The sequence below is a fragment of the Carassius gibelio genome, chromosome B1, assembly GCF_023724105.1.
Source record: "Carassius gibelio isolate Cgi1373 ecotype wild population from Czech Republic chromosome B1, carGib1.2-hapl.c, whole genome shotgun sequence".
In the NCBI taxonomy this organism is placed as follows: Eukaryota; Metazoa; Chordata; class Actinopteri; order Cypriniformes; family Cyprinidae; genus Carassius; species Carassius gibelio.
This window is the reverse complement of record NC_068396.1, coordinates 29308113-29329849: the sequence shown is the minus strand read 5'-3', so window position 1 is coordinate 29329849 and position 21737 is coordinate 29308113. Positions and strand designations below refer to the sequence as shown.

Sequence of the window (21737 nt, the reverse complement as noted above, 5' to 3'; positions counted from 1 at the left end):
CAGTTCACAGCTGTCCATTGTTTCAGGTGCCAGGCCATTGTTTATAGCCCAGTCAAGCTCATAGTCCATGTTAATGTTTTGTTTTACTTCAAGGATCAAGTTCATGGTTTATGTTTTTGGGTCATCGGTCATTGTAAATAAAACTGCACTTGGGTTGTCCTCATTTGTTTCATGCCAGCAACGTTACACATAGCAACAAGCTCAATGGACAAAATGGGTAGCAAACTGAGGAGAATGTTCATTAGAATATTTAATAACATCTAATGAAAAAATTGCAATTGTACAAATGCTAATGGCAAATTGCCAATCGATTGTAAGTGAAGTCGCATGCACTTAGAGCGTTCCAGATCAGTCCCTAGTTAGAATGCTGTCTAAGTAGGAAGCAGACAGAAAGATTGATCATTTGGAACAGGACCATCGAGGTTGAGATGTACTGGCTTGGCACAGACAGAGTTCTCACAATACACACTCAATATTCAGAACTTCCCTTTGTCTGGGCTGAGTGATTGGTAACAGAAGCACAAGTGACCTACACTAGCTGAACCTGGGTTAACAAAAGAGCCAAGCTCTTTCAGGACTTTTATGTTATGATGAATAGAGCTGACAAGCCAAAACTGAACGCTATACAATTTATGATCTGCTCGGCCACACACTCCACTCGTGAAGAAAGAGTATACAGCTGTGTTTTCAGTCAGCACGAATTCTCTTTCTTCTGAGGTAGGAAAACAACCTGCTTCAAGATTTTATCCCAGATTTTCCTCCCACATTCATGATGACCCCATAATGCAATTAAAACATGATAAAGTTACATGGGAAGCAACAATGCACAATTTTATATAATAATACACAAAATTGTATGTACTGTAATAATACACAAACATATCCTATAAAAACTATTTCCTATTCAAATTTTTTTTTTCAAATGTAATTTATTCCTGTTATCAAAGCTGCATTTTAGTTCTTAAGTCTTTAGTGTCCTACATTTTTGTTACTATCAGTGTTGAAAACTGTTATGCCGCTTAATATTTTCCTCTCGAAAATTATGATTAATAGAATTATATATAAAAAAAAACAAAAAACATTTCAGATAAAATCAAGCAAAGGGTGTTTTCATCCGGTGAGCTCATCTCTGCGATATCAGTCTGAATGCTATCACAGGTAAAGCTCATATAGGCTTGGATGTTCAAAAGATCTTTCCCAACTTTTCATGAATGATGGGATTGTGGAGGGAGGGAGGGGGTTGCGGTGGTGCGGGAGAGGAAAGACCAGGTAAAGTTATCCGGTGGGAGCCGCCCAATTTGTGTGATCTGCCCATTCATACGATGGGGTGTGGGGAGGCGGGGAGGCTGCTCTTTTTAACCGCCAGAGGAAGGATGTCTCCTGCCTTGATGAAACTCTGGCGTCCCTTTTGTTGTTTGTAAAAACAAAACAAAAAAGGGCAGTGAGTGAAAAAGGAACGAGGGGGAAAAAAACAGACCGAGAGAGAAGAGAAAGGTTTGAGCCAGTCAGTGATAACAATGCAGTCTGCTCACTTGAAGAGACATGATGTCACCAGGGCACCGGAATCCCTAGTGTGGAGTAAACAGGGTGGGGTACGTTCCTCCCTCGCTCCCTTGCTCCCTCCCTCCAGTTTGCCCCTGCCCCTTTCTCTCACTCTCTTTCTCTGTCTTTTTCCCTTCATCTTTCTCTTTCCTGTCTCTCTGTCTGTCTCTCTCTCTCTCTGTGTGTGTGTGTGTGTGTTCGTGTGTGGACGTGGGAGCTGTTGAGCAGATAATAGCACTCCTCACAGCTCTACTTCCGAAGAGTGGTCATATGAAACGTCCATTTCCAGGTCAGTCATTCACAGTGGTCCCCGATGAGCATGACCGAGCCTGCTGAAGCCTGTCAGAGGATCGGCCCCATGAGGAGGCCGTGTGCCACGTGAGAGCAGGATATGGCTTAGCGTTGTGATTGTGATCTGCTAAACAACTCAAAACTATTAAAACACACTAGCACTCCAAGAAATTTCCGTTTTTTAAATACCTTTCATAAGGTAACAACAATATAGTAAGTAAAAACTGGAAGCATTTCAAATATTTCTTATAACAAACAAGATTAAATAATTTTTTTGTAGCAAATACAGGCAGTTAGTTTTTTTTTTTTTTTTTTTTAATGCATCTGCATTGGGAATGTGCATCTCCATAACTGAGGCCAATGCAATATGCATCTCAATGCTTAGCCAACGATACATTAAAGAATAATATTAAGCAGCTACTGATGCGATGCATACAGTTTAGAGAGAAGAAATCAGTCTACATATAAAATATTGGTCACAAACATAGACTGTATAAAAACATGGACGTAGTGTCCGTGAAGTCACCCGTAGGTTCCTGAAGAGCGATTTGGAAGCTCAAAGTGGGTGGGGGCAGCCATAGCCATTTTGGCAGCACATCATCGTGCGTCACTCCAGGATACATGAAAATGGACACTAAAAAAATGTTAATGAGAATGGCAAAATAACTATTGCATTGTTTGTGAAAGACATCTTTCATGCTCAAGGCTGCATTTATTTGATCAGTAACATAATTAAACAGTAAATCGTGAAATATTAGTACATTTTAATGGCAAAACTGAATTTTATCCGGCCATCCTGTCAGTCTTCAGTGTCGTATGTTCAGTTTAGAAATCATTCTAATATTATTGTTGTATATCTGTTGCACCACAATTTTTTGTATATAGATTGAAATGGATTCTTTTTGCAACAATGTCAAAGTATTTACTGGATTTTTAAAATTCAATTTACTGCATAATTGCTGAATAAAATTATTTTATCGTTTTTTTTTTTATGTGTAATGACCCCAAACATTTGAACTGTAGTTTATGTAACATTGTATAGTTTGTGTTGTTTTGAAATCAGTCTCCACCAGTTAACAGAAGCATACTTGAGTATAAAGCTCGTAACGCAACGGATGATAACTGCCGTAATTAAGACCTCACACAAGACCTTTTTCCATTACTTTGGAATGCTTTGTGAATAATAAGCCGGTAAGCATTATCCGTCCAATTAGCCGTATGTTCTTAAAGGTGGTCATCACCGGGGTGGTCAGAAATTGATTTGTGAGAGGAATTTGGAAAACAGCAGTGCGCTAAACGCCTCTGCATGCAATGCATGATCAGGCACATCCCAGCAATATACCGTAGATGTGACTTTTCCGTGTAAACGCTGCCTCCGAACAAGCCTGCTGACAGCAAGAGAAGTGCCTGCCACCCTCGCAGCCACCCATTCACAGTCTTTCAGCAATGCACAGTGTGCCAGATGAAGTCATGGCCCCTGGCGCTCGCCTATAAACCGGCTCCGTAGATGCCACTGCAGGACTCCAGCGCTGCTTTCAGCATGACCGTCAGCAAAATGGCAGCGGGCTAATGTGTAAAACAGTGATTGCATCTCAATTACGGCTACATGTGCCGAAGTGGCCCCTGGCAAACGTGCTCCAATCTGGTCCATAAATGAAACCCAAGTATGAGCGTGCATGTCTCCTAACCCGAGTGCAGCATGTGGTTCTGCCTTTGAGTTGATTACAAGCAGAGACAGCTGGCTCCGTCTTCGTATCGAATGCTGTCCGTGACATTCCTCCTCCAGTCGATCTCTGGCTCCATTGTCTCCTGGAAGCGTCAGGAGAACGTTGAGACAACCGATGGATGTGCTGATTCACCAAGGGCCCTGGTAATTGTTTGGGCTCTTTCTGTATTTGGACAGGGGGGGAAACTATACCCTTTGCCACCCACAAGAACTCAATAAGGTCCTATCCAGTTAAACTGCCAAAGTGAGACATGTGGACAAAGAGCTCTTTTTGGAGATGTGGAATAACACTGGATGTGGACGGGACGAGGTGATTGGAGCCGTCCTCATGGGAGTAGGAGTGGCAGTGTCGGCGCTCTAAGCCGTTGAAAGGTGCACAATACAACAGGATATCATATTGTTCTGTTTGACAAATGGATGCTCAGTGCTGACTGGAGCAACAGTGGTGTCGAGGAAGTTCAACTCAATAACCACTACAGGTTCATAATTACTTCCCTAGAATGGTAACAAGATCACTTTATCCCTACAAACGTAAAAAATACAAATGTGACACGCAATATTATTTAAATACTGAGTGAACACAATAACATAACTACAATAAAATCACATAAAGCAACTTGACTAAATACAAACTCATGAAATGCAATGTGTACTTATTGGCCACAGTAAGCCATTCTAACTGCTTCTTAGTATTTTGCCCTTTTTCAGCTGTGGGATATTACTTTTATCACCTTTAATAGTTTTTTTTTCTACTTGAATTTCTGTTTTATAATACTAAAACAGCTAATAAACAAAACTTATACAAAAAGAAGATACCTTTATAGTTTTGTTCAATGGTATTAACGATGCCTGTTAAACAATGTCTTTCCTACATGCTTTTTTAATAAAAACGGAAATAAAATATATTTTCTTGCACAGGATGTGGTTTATAATTCAGTTTAGTACCTTCCGAATCTAACATACAGTAATAAGTTTCAAGGTTTTATGAACACACTCTGGGTGCAGACAATCGCAAGCAGCGCAATCCTGAAAAACAAGTAAACCACTATTAAAAACGAATGCAAGTTGGCTCTAGATTTTTCAGACTATATAGCTCAACAATGGTACACACAACATGCAATATCACCGTTAACTGTAAACTTACAATCAACTATGAATAACCCCCTAAACCCGCATCACACAATTTTAGTCCTAGTGAGTAATCAGATCAAACACAGTCTGATTTGAACACAGCCGAAAGCATGCTGGTTAACCAGCAGTGCCACGATATATAACTCATCATGTGATTCACTTTATACTGTAGATGTAAACTTGCAGAGATTCAATAATGACAATAGACTTCCTTTGTAGGTTATGGTTTGTAGTCTTTCAAGAGATGCACCATAGAAATGATTCATTTAACAAATCCCTTGATGTAAAATGTGACATGTAATGAACTGCGCAATGGCTGGCAGAGGTTTTTATTGGACTGTTGCTGACAGATCTTACACTCTCGCAGCATGATCCTAGTGTACATAAACACTCCTCAGCTGTTGCTCCTCCTGAGCTGTTGATCAAGGCTGGTAACACTGGTAACCACAAGGAGAAAAGAACAAGATGGATGCCCACTCTCAAATCTCTTTGCAAACAAACATTGCCAGAGTTTGTTTGTAGACAGACACACTTGACCCCAAATGTGTTGCAGATGAAAACAAACAGGAAACAGAATCTCATCCCAGTAAGTGTCATGAAGCATGTAGCACAGCTCCAGTTCTTGAGATACATCACAAGGCTGTAATCGAAATCATCCCACCTCTGAATGAGCAAGGGAAAAACAACAAATTCAGATGCTGTGTGTAATGTGGGAATTTGTTTGGCGTGTTGCTAACGGAAAATGGATATTCTCTAACTGCTAGCTATTGCGTGTATAATGGTTGCATACACGTTATTGTGGTGTATAATGGGATTGAATAAGTGCATTTGATAATGGGTCTTTTTTTATTTTGTCGTTAAATTAGCAAAAGTAGATTCGGACACGCGCTAGATGCGCCTGCGCCATGCGCTTCAGACCATGCACTTAGATTGTTAAAATAGGGCCCACTGTTATAGACGTTGCAATCTTTGATGGTTATAGTTAATATTCACAGCTGGTGTAAGAACAATAAAGTTATAAAACATGGTTGTCAATTTCGAACACTAATTTTGTGGGAATCAATTCCCATTCAGTAAAATCAAGTCCCATCCTACTTTTATTTTTATTTTTTATATATAAATCCTGCTGGAAATATGTCAAATAACAAAATAGGCAGTAAATGTATTGTTTTGATTGTGTTAGGTCATAAATAAACACATTGTAAACAATACTGTATGACCGGGCCCCTAAAAAATGATTTGTGTTTTACATAATAGATATTCCTGTTCTTTTGACTTTTGTATTATGATGTGGTTTTGTTGAACTATTTTTGTGCAATTTTGCATTCACTTTTCTTCAAGTTACTAGGCTATTCAAACTGTCAAAATAAGTTGACTCCCTTTCTGAGTTTAGTCGATCCCCTATCAGAGCTGACAGAACACACTGCACGGCCAAAATTGGCCTTTACTTTCCACACAAGCTGAACTACAGTGTGACAGGGTGGAAAATCCAAAACTGGAAAATTGAGATTTGAAGTGAATTTGGAGTATAAGAGCTGATGGCCCAAGGATTTAAAGGAATATTCTGTGTTATTTTCAATGTTATGTCTATGGACAGCATCCGTGGCATATAGTCAATTAAATTAGAGAAAAAAATCATAACCTAGTTGAAATAAATTGGTGAACTCTGGGTATTAAGAACAAATAATGTTCAGCAAGACCACCAAAGTCTGTTGTTCGTCCCAAATGAAGCAAAAAGAAACAAAGCAAGCGTACTGCAAACTGATGGAGCCACATTCAATAAATAAAGAGATATTGACTAAATAAATAATGGACAATGCAAGTCTGAGCTTGGAGTGGATTCTGACCTGCTGAGCGGAGCAGAACGTTAAAAGCAAACAAAACAAATAAACCAATTTTTGTGACGCACACAACATTTTTCTGCTGTTTACGTTCTGTCAGATTCAATCAGCTGTGTTTGGACATATGCAGAGATGTCTTTTTTTCACGCTAATTTCTCAAACATAACTAGAGGTAATATTGGTAAAATCACATTTAATTTTCTTTGCTGTGCTCTATCTGATGACGACAGATCTCAGAAATCCTCCTAGTTGTCACATTTTGTCTCCTAATTAATAAAATACACAAGTGGGTCATGATAGATACACAACTTTCTGCAGGGCACTAATATTGATGATCTCCAATTGTCTAGAGTATAACCGAAACAATATTGTACTGAATAGTTCACACACACTTACATGTTTAAAAACAAACTCAAAAGCTTCACATTTTTGCATGTGAGTTATGATTATATGTATTATTTGAATTCTAATTTATTGCACTTTCTACCCTAATATATCAATATTTTGAACCCCTGATTACTTTGTCTCCAATGCATAAATGCGATTCAAGTGACGTTTCACAAGGAATAATCTGGAATAGACGATGAAAGATTGAGGAAGTATGCATGCAGTGACCCGCTGACCGAACTTGAAGCGTCCAGTTCAAAGTAAATATATTTCTGTGATGCACATGACATTCTTTAGCTGTTTACAACATGATCTGTCAGAATGAATCAGCTGTGTTTAGAAATATCAAAGCCACATATGCAATGTCTCCTTTTCATTGTGATCTTGAGCAAACGTAAATCGAGATAGCGTCACTGACATTGAATCATATTGAGATAATATCGCTCACATTTAATCTTGTTTGTTGAGTTTTCTTTTAAAAGCATGCAGCCGGAGCTTTAAGCATTTACTCTGTTTGCAAGAAATGTGCTGGTTTGTATACAGCAGAACTGGCGATTTGGTTAATTCAATGACGGATTGTCTCTTAATTCCTCCCAATTGTAACATTTTTGTCTTCTGATTAAAAAATACACAGCTGGCCATTGGTTATGACAGGTACATGACTAATTGAAATTCCTGGTTTCTTCTCAGTGTGGAGTAATGAGGAGCGAGCCGGACTGATTGTTTCACCAGGAAGAGCTCCAGAAATAAGGGACTGGCATATTGCAGCCAGTATGTTTGGATAAACTCTAAAACAATTATGACCCGTTTCTTGGCCTCTGTGTATGTGGTAGGTTTGGCCTGTTTGAAATGATTTAAAAATCGTAAGAAAAATGGCTTATGTCAAGAGCAGAAAAAGCAAAGAGTAATGGAAACTTTGAGTCTTAGCTTAAACTCAAGCAAACAGAATTCCAGTTTTAACAAGGTCACTGTGAATATCACCTGTGACAAATCTATCTATCTATCCATCCATCCGTCACCAGGAAATATAAACCTGCAAAAAATGTTTTCTGACACATTTACATTCATGCACACAATATATTGCTAGCCAAATATATTGCTTAAATGTTAAAATACAGTTAGCTTTGACCAATTTTTTTTAAGATGTACCAGGTGCAGAGTATTTTGTTCAGCTGTGCCGTTTACAAGATTTATTTAACATATTTTGGCAATATAGATATTTTGTAAGCATAATTTCTTTGTCAAGGTTACTTAAAATGCTTATCTTAAATATTATAGAAATCTAAAAAAAATACAGTTCAGTGTGAGGAATTTTCAGTATTGATTTACACAGATGTTTTACCTATATTATACTGTGTCATGTTTTAGGATTGGAAGAAATGTCTAGAAACGTAATGGAAAACGGTTAATTTCTGCCAGGTCATTATTCGTTTTTCTTCATCTTTTTCTTACGGAGTAAGTTCACAGATGTTAGTCGACTCAATTTAGAAAATGAAAATCCAATAAGCTGGAGTTTATGAAGATATGAAATGCAGCCTGGAGGTGAATACATATGCTCCATCACACTGTGCTGCAACTCTCATGCATACAATGTTTGTTCAAACCCAGGATGCACAATTTCCCAAAGGGCCAAAAAGGAATTTATTTTAAAATATCAGAGAAAACAGAAAGTCAAAAAGGCACAGCCGACACATAAAAAAGTGCATTTTCCCAGCACTAGTTGGGGCTTCATCTGCCACCCCTTGACTTTCATTCTTCCACATCTGATGTCCAGGAAAGTGTGCCACATGCCACCTCACCAGGGCCCTCCATCCATCAACACGACACCAAAGCCTGTTGGCACATGCACAGTCACATGGAGGGCCAATGCCAACAACTGTGTTGGATTACGATGACACATTTGTCTCAGAGAGAGCAGCTTTGGGCCACAGACATCACTTTGAACCAATTAGCAGATTGCTGCTCTGCTCTGAACTGGTGGGTGGCCGACTCTCTTCAGCTTTGGTGCTCAGAAAAGAGCTTCGGTCAGCGTTATATTTCAACTTGGATTTGAGGTTCAATGCCAATCAAGGGATTTTTCAGAGAAAAATTATGAATCCGAACTGATAAAGAACAATGCTTACCTTGGTCCCAAAAGCCCACCCAATGCTAAAGACACAAGTCATTATTTAGAATGAAAAACACATGTGAAACATAATCCAAATGCTTGGACAGCATGACTTGGTTGACCGTGAGCTGAAAGGCTAGTATTTCATAATTATTACAGGTTGTGCCTGTAGATGGTCCAAAAACATTGAGAAAATGATTCATTATGGGCTGCAACATCAGACGCTAGTTCCTTTAACGGTCCGTAAAATGAAACCGCTCTGAATGATTTTCACTAGATCTAGATCACTATAACCAATACTGTTTAAAATAGAAAAAAAGAGCATAAAAAATATGTCCGTTTTATTTTATTTGCTGATCTCTCAAGGTGTTTTCAAGGAACGAATGTGGAAAGTCCCTGCGATTTCAACACTTCCAATGAAAGCAATCAAATCGTCGAGCTGATGAAAGAAGTAAAGCGCAGTGTTTGTAGAGCTGCCACATGCAACTCCGTTAGCAGTCTAAAGACTAGCATTTCTTCCAATTTTCCTTTTTATCACATGCATATCCTTTTTGTTCATCAAAATTCACTATAATTCAAAATACATTTCTGGCCTTTCAAATTTAACCAGTGACTGGTTGCACATGCGGTTCCTGAACGTTTTGGGGGAAATACAATTGCAAAAGAGTAGGAATTTTGGCAAAAATATAATTCCCTTTTAAACCTTTATGATTCAGTGAAATTAATCTTCTTACTCACAATGGCATGATTCAGTTGTGATCAGTGTTAGGGTGTTACAAGTAATGCAAGTTACATAATCAGATTACTTTTTCAAGTAACTAGTAAAGTAACGCATTACTTTTTCATTTTCAACGAAGTATTGGATTTACTTTGTTTTCCCATTCATTCACTGACACTGCCCAGTCTCTGTTCTCTCACCCCAAAACGAAGCCTGAGGATTATTAATTCCACTTTAGGTGTGAAAAGGGCCTTTACAAGTAGCCAAAAATGTAACTTTTGGGGGTTTGTTATTAAAAAACAAATAAGTAAGCCTAGCGCCGGGCACAAAAAGTAATGCAAAAGTAATGTAATGCATAAAAGTATCTAATGCAATTAGTTGCATCCGTGGTCCAAGAATATTTTATGGACCGCTCCAGCTTTGTTAAAGGTTTGTCATGTTAACGGCCTTAGACGTTTTATATTCTTTTGCCTACTCGTAACCTGTCTGGCAGAAACACAAGGGCCCAGTCTCCATGTTTTACTGACATGTTAGACTCACGGCCATTAAGCTAATCGTGAAACAGCCATTGAGAAGAAAGGGAAAATGCATGTTAGTTACTTATGTTTAATGTAGTAGTTAATAAATGTCATTACATATACAGCCACAGAAATACAGAACGTAAAAAACCACTGGGACTCATTCACTGAATGCTGACAGCTTCATAAATTCTTTTTTAGAAGCGAAGACACTGAAGCGGTTCAGTTTAGAGCTGAAAATATGAGAGCAGCCAAATGCTTGTAATATAAAATACATTCTTTAATCTGTTTAAATCACTGTAAATACACATTAAGACACAACAGCACTGTTACGACAGGAACAAAGTAAGCACGAACCCAGGAAATCAGCCATTAAACAAATACACAACATGAGCTCTGCAAAGAAGAAATGGGTTTTGAAAATAATTTAATAGAAATAGTTCTGTGTGGGGATTTTCATAACTGCAGTGTAAAAACAGAGCTTGAAGAAAATGGAACCACACCATGCTATGACAAACAATAAGCAGATATTAAAAAAGTATTTATGCTACTTTATCCATGTCCCCGTCGGTTCCTTTTTACCAATATATACATGATATACAACTGTTTTTAAATACATTTTTGAAAATTTTGCATTTTATTTACAATATAAGAGCTTATTAGTTTTTTTGTTTTATCCTAGCTAAAAGACGGTGTGGAATTTTACAGAATAAAAGCATGGAATATGATTCATAATGTCATGAAGCATCTGCACATTCACTGAACAGCACTGTAAACAACTTCCCTTGATAATCAGAACCGATTTAGCATTTCTGATACAATAAAAACGTTATCCGTTGAATAAAATGATCATACTTCTCAGACAAATGCATTACTAGTGTGTGGCTACCTTGAAAACATACTGTTCCTCTGTTCTGGTGTTACACATAGGATCTTTTTTTTAATACAAGCAAACTCAAAGTGCACTTTCAGAAGAGACTTCAGAAATGTAGGAAAAAAAAAGTCAACTAAAAACTGAATTGTTTTCAGACAATTATTAGTGAACGAGAACCAAAGTCTGTGATAATGTAATAAAAAAACAACCTAGTTAATATTTTAGTGGTTATGCAGTGAAAAACTCATATGTGCATGAAATATTCAATAAAAAAGAAACCAAATCAGAGCATTCAGATACTAAATTGACAGCACGGACATACTGAAATAATGCCAGCGCTTGCATCAAATGGTAAATCAGTGATAAATATGGCTTGTAAATCAATTAAACTCCACCAAATAATCTTGAAAAGAGGCCCGGAGTGCTTCCTCAACAGCTTCGACTGGGCACCCCACCATATCAGTTCGTTCCCATCCCAAACCCACCCTGTTCTGGCACACATTCATCTGTATCTCACCCTTTCTCTCTTTATCACAGCTGAGTAAGTCCTGGAGAAAGGAGACCTCGTCCACTCCTCTCCCAGCGGGACGCAGGGGCCCCAAGGTGCAGCTTGTTTTGCAGGGGCGTCCCGTCTCAGATCCTCTGGCACACGTGCAGCCTGGACCTGGAGAAGCTGGTGGCGTCTTTCCATACCTTGCAGGCAAGTCCTTTGGCACAGTCGCAGCGCTGGAAGATCTCCAGGCTGTGGGAGCCTTTCTTGCGCTGTTTGGTGCAGACTTCGCCCTGCCGCAGCACAGGCTTGCAGATTTTGGTCCAGAAGTGGCGAGCGCAGCAGTAGCCCTCCGAGCAGTCGGAAGATCGCAGGCAAGGGTCGCCCTCGTGACCTGCAGATCAATGAAGATGGCAATTGCATTTCTGTTACTCAAACAGAAGTATGGAACACTAATGATGAAAAGGTCATGGAAATACATGCAGTTAAAAATGCTTTGGATAAAAGCATCTGCCAGATGCATAAATTCATAGAATCCATAGAACTTAATTCATGTTTTGTAATCATTTACTTGTGACCCTCATGTTGTTTCAAACCTGTACGAGTTTCTTTCTTATGTTGAACACAAAGTAAGATATTTTGAAGAATTGTGAAGAATCAAACAGTTATTGGTCCCCATTGACTTCCATAGTGGGGGAAAGAAATACTATTGAAGCCAATGGAAACCTTCAACTGTTTGATTACCAGCATTCTTTAAAATATATTCTATGATATTCAACATAAGAAATAAACTCATATAGGTTTGGAATGACATCAGGGTGAGTAAATTACGACAACTATCCCTTTAAGGGATGTTCAATATATTCCATATGCAGTTCATATAGTTATTTTTTGCTATAATTGTATTTTTTAAATGATTTTCACTTTCAAAATAGCTAGCCCGTTTGAGTTTATTTAATCTTCCTTTACAAATCTCTAAAAGCATTACAGTTTGTAACATTAAAATTGGCATGAAAACAGCCCCATATGTTGTTTTGGCTTACTTATAAAACACTAAAGCATTTTCTGTACTGCATTATACTAATTTCAGTTGCATTATGAGGCCTATATACAGAAACAGTGTTGGGGCCCCTAATTTGAGCAAATCATTTCCTGATATATATTAAGAAATTTGGCCCGTTTGAAGGGAACCTGATATTCTCAGCTTATGGTCTGCTTTACTCTTCAAAGTGATAATTAGTGAAGCAAATATTTATTATGTATATAAATATTACTTTGTCGTGCAAGCTTTTTTTTTTTTTTTCTTTTTTTTTTAACCGTTCACCATGAAAGCTTTTCCTTTCAAAGGCGTTTTAACACAGAAAGTAGACTTCCTGTAACAAAGCCACAGTTTCCTGCATCTTCCATATTGGTTTGTGGGTATTTTTAACAATGAATTAATTCATCAAATCAATCAAACAATCAAATAAATAAATACATTAACTTCAAAATAAACAATAACAAAAATTGATGATTGATTAACAAAAGGAAAAGTTCATAATTTTTTCTTAATAGCAGTCTGTACATGTAGGGTGCCTCAAATGGCTCCGTCTAAATCTGGTGTGGTTTAATTAATGTTTGAGCGTGACTTTGCCGTCAGCATGCATGTTACCGAGGCGAGAATACGGAGGTGTGGGAACAGCACGGCATTGTGATCCTTCCTTCACAGGCCTCCAGCTGTGGTTAAAACTTCAAGATATACGAGCTGCGTGTAGTTACAGCCAAATTTGTGGCCCGCCGTCCCCCTCAACACATGCATGCAACCACATCCAGTGAATCAACTCATTGCAGACATAGTTCATAAGTGAGTATGAATATGAAACAGTCTTAGACCGCCCAAGGTACATCGACTGACTGTGCACACAAAACTAGACAGAAAAACATTGCTTGAGATTATATGTAACTTCCAGAAATCAGGGTACACAGAGAAAAAAAATTTATCACCGGACAGTGTGTCAGGTTAGAGGCATCATTATTCACTAAACTATTCAGAGTTTATTCTAATAACTCGAAACACTTTGTAGGAAGGTTCCTTTAGTTAACACGAACTAACACTAAACTTAGTTCTATCATGAAGACTTTTGGAGGGTTTAGCATGGTAAATTACTTGACAATGTTAACGTGTTTGGTCTTGGGGGAATAGATTTGCTATGTACAGAGACTTGCTTCAGCTAATACATCCACAGACATGCTGCTGTGAGCATGTTGCTGGACATAATATACAGCATACTGTACATGATCACCCTGTAGCAGATCTATACAGGTGGAGCTGGGGAAGGTGGAGGGTTTCTGAAGCACACTGCAACTGCTACAGCAAGTACTATTAAATGTTGAGCAGCGAGCTCACTGGCTGCTAATGCAAAAAGAACTGTGCCAATATTTAACACTTTGGAACATTTAAGATGTTAATAATTATGAAAACAGTCTGTGACAATGTTTTATTCATTACAAAAATTGAAAGTTGTATCTGTTAACATTATTTAAAGGACCTGAGCTGACTCAACTAACCATGAATAGTATGTAAACCTTATAAAAAAAATAAAATAAAAAAAAACTATTTTTCCCCCAGATATTTTCTAGTTTATCATTGGTTATCGGTTCTTCTGCTGCAAACCCGACCAGGCTTTATCCACGCTGGGCAAAAGTCTGTTTGAGTCAATGCTCTCCCTAACCCTGCAGATCTGCAAGTCCTAGACTAATCTTTTCACAAACTGTGGTTCTCCATTTAGTCAGTTGCTCACCTTTGAGAGGGATCTTGGTCTGAGTTTTGCCGTTCCTCCTCCAGCCTTTCTCTTTGTTGGAAAGCTTGCTGTGCTCGTCCATAGGTGACTTGGTCAGGGCACGCTCTGAGATGGGGATGCAGATGTCTAAAGAAAGACAGAAGAGATCCACTGTAACTTTCTTTTAGTTAGTATGGGAAACGATCAATATCTCTCAGTGATCAATCAGGAACGTACAGTTGCTGCAGCGGTTCCCAGGGCAGCACATGCTGTCTCTGTGGCAGCGCTTCTTTCTCCTGCGGCAGGTGAGGCAGCGGGACGGGGCGTGCTGAGGACTGTGGCAGTACGTTCCTACTGTGCACTCTTTATCACTGCTGCATGGATGACCCTGAGAAAAGAATGAGAAAGACGGATCAGATCTGGTTCTTCTCCATTAAATCCTGATTTCAACACAACACTCAAATCTCAACACTCAAAAACCTAGTTAATGTTACAATAAATATAAAACAACAGGAAATAGGGGTGACAATATACATTTATTTGATCCTTAATTTGAATTAGATTTTTACAACCATCATTAATCCTTGTCACCAGCCATTTTATTTTTTTTATGTGACCGCTGAAAATTCTAGATGAAATTACCTGGAAAGTGATCCCATGATAAACTATTTATGATGGGAATGTGATGAAAAGATTGCATTCTGCCGGAGTGCATTATTTCTACAAGATCCTGGGAACATTGATCACTGTACCAAGTCCCGACTGAGTAATTTCCCACTTACAAGATTGCTACATACCAAATAAATGCACTCAAAACATTGGACATTTTAGATTCATTTTTCTGAACAAGATAGTATAAAAGCTCGTTTGAACTGTGGGATAACTAAAAAAGGTAATTGCAATGTTTCATGTCAAAATTCTGTATAATAGTGTATAATAATACACTTACAAATGATCTAATATGTGTTTTATTCTAGTATACCTTCGAGTTACAATTAAATTAGTCTAGAGGGCATCCAAAACCCCTACTAAATAAGCAAACCAAACCATAAGCACATTCATATTTGGTTAAATTACCTTAAAATAAATATAAGCTCAAACTGAACTCAGCTTGACAATGTTAAATGAATCACAAACTCCAGCGTTTCATCACCCATAACAATCTTCAGTTCCGCGTCAAATGCAAAAAAAAAAAAAAAAGCGTGCTCCAACAAGGGGAGAAGAAAATCTCAATATCTAATAGCAAATAAAAACAAGTCTGTTTTGTAGCTTGACAGACCTTAGAGCAATATTCCTTTCTGATGCAAGGAACAGAATTGGTAACATTGAAAACACATGATGAAACCAGGCCAAACCACCAACGATACATTCATGAGACGAATAAGGAATGGATGAGGCTCATAAAATGTTTAAATACTAAAAAGTCACTGACCTCAAACATTCAGTATTCATTCACTGCATCATTAGAAAATGATCGGGTACATTACATTAGCAGAAGAATGAACCATGTAAAACAGACAGTTTCATTCAGACATCATAAAAAAGACTACATTTTCCATCTCTTATTCGTTTCAGTTATATGATGTGCTTAGACGTAAAATGTGCTCAGCTTTCAAGCTAAATTATGTCAACTTAACGATACAAACTGTAAAAGACAAACTGAATTTTGACTCCGAAGCTGCAAGAGTCACCCGCATCTCTCCACAGCGTTGCATAAACCGCCAGAGCCAATGCAGACACATAATCGCGTCTGCACACAATCTGGCAACGTCATCACATCAGGATTTTAATGACCCGGCCAACGCTTGGATACGACTCGTTGATCCTCATCCCTCATTGATTCCACAGTCGGTTTTTATTCCTCCCATACAGTACATTCATGTGTGAGATAAGTGTCACGATGATAAGCTCGGAGACAGACGGCGATGAGGGATGCCCACTGGCCCCTGTGTCACCGCTCTCATGCTCGCAAAAAGGGCGGACTTTGAAGACTAAATGTGCCATGCCTTTGAAAATCATCTCCCTATCTGTATTCTCCCTCATGCTTTCCAAAAACATTTAAGGATTGATATCAGGTAATACCCAAACTACGTCAAGTCTTATCTTGTTAGTAGCAACCGATATGCATGCAGTACTTGAGCAGGCAGATTTGTAAACTGCCAGAAAAAAAAAATTCAGTTAATTTTTTTATTTTCTAATATATTATATATTTGAATACACTGAATAATACATTGATTATACATATATTATATAATATATTGCAAAATATACAAATGATTGCCGCTTTCAATACATTGCAATATATTGGAACAAAAATAAATATTAAACCCATATATACGAATATATGGCTAATATATTACATGATATTATTTTCCAAAATACTGCAATATATTTTTGTTTCATAAGGGTGCAACAAATACTTCTTTCTTTTCCCAGCTACCTTTGAGCCCAAAATAGATATTGTACACTACAGCTTACAAAATAAACATCTTCCATCTAATTTCAGTGTGCAACTATAGGACGGCAAGGCTTTCTTTGAACCCCGTCTAAGTTCATCTACACAACAGACTCATGAAATCCTGAAAAGGGTTTTCACACATAAAACCTGTGTCTCACACATATGTTCCTCTAGGGCCCTGGGGCCCAGCTTAACTTGACCTTGCAAAAGCAAAGCTGACATCTGACACCATGAATGGTGTTAGTGAATTGAGAGGGTTTTCAAGAGTAAAATAAACTATGTCACTGAACAAACAAACCTTATCCACCCTCAAAGGGCATGGCCCTATAGCTATCAGATTGCACAGGAAAGCTGCGCACTCTCCCACTGTTTGAAGCACAAGTTGAAGACTAATCTCACCAGCAAGAAAAAAATATATATCTGGAACAAACCCTTAAAGGCACTATTGACAAAAATATGGGGGCTCTGGGAATATTCCTTTATACACAATCTAGACAACAAGAAATAAAGAGAAAAGGTTCCTCCCATACATTTCAAGCATTTGACTGCAACAAATGACCAGTGGTGGAGTAAGTTGCTTTTAAAAGTAATGCATTGCAATTTTGTGCAACCGGTGATGATTATTCCTTCTTGGCTGTCTTGTTCCTCAAATGAAGTCAAATCCAGATGATTAGCCTGGTTAGCGCTAAAAAGCCGCCACACCTTTGCCTGTTTTATTTCACCTTCTTAGCTCGTTAGCATCACTAAACAGTCACTTAACCTCAGAGGGAGCTGGAGAGGGCAACCCACCTCGCCTTATTACAAGCCAGACCCAAACAATCCCTCCTCGTTAACGGAACCTCAGCGTCAAATTAAATAAGAGGAAAAGTTAAAAGTCCCAAAGCTGCGCCACTGATGTGAAACAGCTCTCGTGTTCATGGGGAATACTATAGCTTCTTCCCCTCTAGTCGCGAGGTTAATGTGGTGAATGAGTTCTGCCAATCCCAATATCCCTCTTTTTGGGTTGCCCACAACTGGAAAGCACTATTAACCCCCCCTTGAACATTTACTCTGATCGTCTATAGTGAGTGATTTTGGTTTGTTTCAAATGTACTGTTAGGTTTATTATATTTGTGGACAACATCTGACATGAGTTTCACCGTCAAAGAGTAAAACGCATTTAAATGAAGTTGAAGCTACTAATAAAACTCTGACATCATGGCTACCAGCCAGCTTAACTTACAGCACCGAATACTGCTTGTGCCCTTCAGGACGGATGTATGAAACTGGGTGGCCGTTTCTCTTGCCTGGCTAATTTGCAGCAGTTGGGAGAACGCCAGTGTGGGAGATTTATTGGGAGCTTGTGTTATAATCTTCGCCATATCCTTGAGAGTTAGAGGACTTGAGAGGAAACATTTCAGCAGCTGTGTAATGACATATAAAATGTAAAGCATTCTGCAGACAGCTCAATCAGATGGGAGAGAAAAATGTAGGGAAAGTGTCTACAATGACAAAATGGTAAATTAATTCCTGGCACTCTTCTGGGTGCCATCATTAACTATTGTAAAGATATTCAGTGCATATATAATTTACGCAATATTAGTTAGAGCCTAACTGGACTAATTTGCTTATTTTTATTATGTCATTTGCACTGTCATTAATTCTAAAACCATATTATGTTTATACATTTTTTTTCTACGCTGAATTATTAGACTGTATCAAAAAATGCTACTGTATCACACACTACTTTGCATCCATCTGACTGTAGATGGCACTATAATAAGATAATTTACATTTTTGTGAACAACTATGAAACTGCAGGGGCTAGATTTATCCAATTCCACCCATAGGGGGCATTACATCAAATATTTTTATTTTTTTATATCCACCACCAATTGATAGCAATAAGAAAAAGCCACCAACGATCAATGTTCATGTCTGTGGGAGTGCGCGTGTATATGGTATTCAAACACATGATGGCTATTTGCTTTTAAAATGTAACCGATATAAGAGGAAACTAGAATGAAATAAATTTCTCAAAGCCACAGGTGCAATCAAGAAATTTGCAACAACATAAAATGCTTCCACATGACCAGTTCTTTCGAATCTGGTATTAAATTTAATACACTGTCAATGTAAACTGTTATACATGCAAATGATGTGTACTCTGTGGTGATCTATGGTGTGACCATTGGCACAAAAGAGCTATGAACAATATAACCGATATAACCCGCTTTCATCATCTACAATTTTGTTTGCTTCATCTATTATAAATTACTGCACAACACACACTACATAATCATGAAGTAAAAAAACACTACCCTTCAGAAAATACAGATAAGTTTATCTTTTTTTTATTTATTTATTTTTATATTGAAAGTCCTTGCTGGTCTCTGCAGCTGATTTGGTTGGTTTTAGAGATGTTTTTAGCCACTTGTTAGTCCAGAACCTTAAATCACCTAAGACCAGCAGAACAATTTTAGGCAGTTTTTTTTTTTTTCAGCAATGTATACGATTTCCAGAGTTGTCTTTAATTAACATAATTAAATCTCCTAAGCAACTCTTTCAGATTTAGAGAGCAGCCCCAGGTATAGAAAGCTGGGATCTTGCCACAATATCTGCAACATCTGCAACTGGAAACTTCCAAATGAGACAACAGTCGCTCTGTTAGCAATCTACAGAGTTGTTAGCAATCTACATTTGGATAAGCAGCTAAATGTAGCATGACATTTAACTAATATTGGACTGTAGTGGTTTCCACATGTATGGCAGTGGTCTGATCATCCAGACCACCTGCGTTTATGGAGATGGTAAAGTTGAGAGCAATTGTTTAGATGAGGGTCTGGCAGGAAAACTTGCATACTGGAGATCTTCCCACTCCAAAGAGGAAGCGAGAGGGAGAAAAATCCCATCAGCTCATCTTTTTTTGCATTGAATTGCATCTGCTCTCAATTACAACAACATCTGCATATTTACAGCTGATCTGAGAGACATTACCAGGACCAAACACCAGAGGATTTATTTATTTTTTAATCTAAAGTAACAATATTGTGAAAGTGTAAACTTAAAACAAGTCTTAAATAAATCTTGAGCTTGGCATGAATCCAGGATTTAACAGACTAGAAATAATGAATACAGCTTTCAAAAGGACATTGGACCCTCAACTGAGGCACTATGACTTTCTGATAATACTTGAGTATTTTTTTTTTAAATAATACATATTTTGAGGCATTTAGAATTGATTATAGTAAATGAGCCACATAATATGAAAAGTCAGTTGCATTATATATATATATATATATATATATATATATATATATATATATATATATATAAGTAAAACTTGGCGTGAGGTCCTGTAGATTAAAACGTATATCAACACTTTGTCAAACACCCAAATGAAGCCTATAATGGATACACATGAGAAGTAAGTAGTCAAGAAATAAGTTTTACGGTTTAATATGTAGCCTATAAAAGAAAATTAATACAAAACAAGATTTCGGTAACAACTAAAAGTTTGTTTACATGTCAGTCACATATCGCTGAGGTAGCCATAGCAACAGTTTGCCGCTTGACCGCGTTCCGTTATCACGAACACAGCAGACTACATCAACAACAACAAAACAACTTTCTGTCAGGTTTATCACTTTAGTGTAGATTGTTTGTAGATCACAAGAACGTGTTTTAAAAACTCGTTTAAAACACATAGGATGTAGGATAATCAATGAAATCTTGCTATTTTAGGAATTTGGCTTTGAGTTTGTCCTCAAACAGTAAGAAATTCCTTTAATTTCACAATTCGTTACAATTCGCACACGTGACATGTGAGACGTACTTCTTTAGCCAGTAGGTAAGTAGAAATTCCTGAAGGTTTTTAGCTTAAACTGATGAACTAATGGCCGAGGTGTCGGGTTTACCTGAGCGGGGATGTTGTCTTTCTTGGGGCCGTCGCTGGAGCGGTTGGCGGCGGTCTGTGGCTCCAGTGATTTGATGGAGTTCACCTGAGCTTCGCTCTCGGTCCCTTGAGCTTCTCCCATCCGCACTACCGCGATCATCAGCATCAACATCCAAAAGCTCAGACTCCGCGAATCGTTCAGCATCCTTTCAGTCTTTTTTTTTCTTCTCTCGGAATGAAAATGTGTTGGTTTCTTGAAGATAATATATTTCCTACGCCACTAGGTGCTTTGACCACCACACTTTGGCTTAAAAAAGTATAAACCCTTTACTGAGTCCATCAAATAAGCTGTCAGATAAAATTAACATCGCATACACATTGCAGATAGACTTAATACCTTATAAGATAAAGATGTGGAGGAATTTAAAGCGTCAGGATGCTCTGTCAAAAAAACATTTAAAAATCAAAGTTGGTTGCAGCAGAGAGGAGGATTCCTGTTCGTGTGAGTGTTTGAGAAGAAGCCTGGCGTTTTATGATGTGGGATACCTTCTTTTTATAGGATGTGTTTCCTCCGCCCCCAGTCTGTATTGACAAAAGGATGAAACTGATCTGGTGCGCCCCTGTTCACACACTCTACAGACTGAAACAACAGGAAACCATCGCAGCACATTTGCGATAGGCTAAGCTTAAAAAAGATGAAGCTGAACCTGCAGGATAAACATAAAAAAATAATGTTTCATAAAATATTTCAGGTGGTATTCAATCAGTCGATCTGCCTGCCTATATGTTTTTTGATACATTTAATTTATTAATTTAACTAAGTATGGTATAAAAAGTAATGTTTGTGGCATACTATATCTATCCAGCCATCCATCATTCCATCATCCGTCCATCCATCTGTCTATCTATATATCTGTCTGTCTGTCCATCTCTCTATATATCTGTCTGTCTGTCCGTCTATCTATATCTGTCTGTCTTTCCATCCGCCGGTTTATCTTATCTGTCTGTCTGTCCATCTGTT

At 38.0% G+C, this 21737-nt stretch overlaps 1 protein-coding gene across 1 annotated transcript; it reads right to left on the bottom strand.

Moving 5' to 3' along the window:
- Positions 1-10493: 10493 nt before the first annotated feature.
- On the bottom strand, positions 10494-21234 carry dkk2 (dickkopf WNT signaling pathway inhibitor 2). The gene is made up of 4 exons (XM_052545083.1): positions 20739-21234; positions 14622-14772; positions 14406-14531; positions 10494-12019 (listed from the first exon to the last, which is right to left on the bottom strand). Exons 1-4 carry the CDS (start codon positions 20919-20921, stop codon positions 11769-11771), a joined length of 711 nt encoding a protein of 236 aa, XP_052401043.1. The 5' UTR covers positions 20922-21234; the 3' UTR covers positions 10494-11768.
- Positions 21235-21737: the final 503 nt, after the last annotated feature.

Bases quoted from the DNA above. Each gene is read 5' to 3' on its own strand.
- dkk2 (XM_052545083.1), bottom strand. From the start codon at position 20,921: ATGCTGAACGATTCGCGGAGTCTGAGCTTTTGGATGTTGATGCTGATG. The intron at 14,773-20,738 runs GTAAACCCGACA...TTCTTTTCTCAG, and splicing joins AAGACAACATCCCCGCTCAG to GGTCATCCATGCAGCAGTGA. The intron at 14,532-14,621 runs GTACGTTCCTGA...GTCTTTCTTTAG, and splicing joins TGGGAACCGCTGCAGCAACT to ACATCTGCATCCCCATCTCA.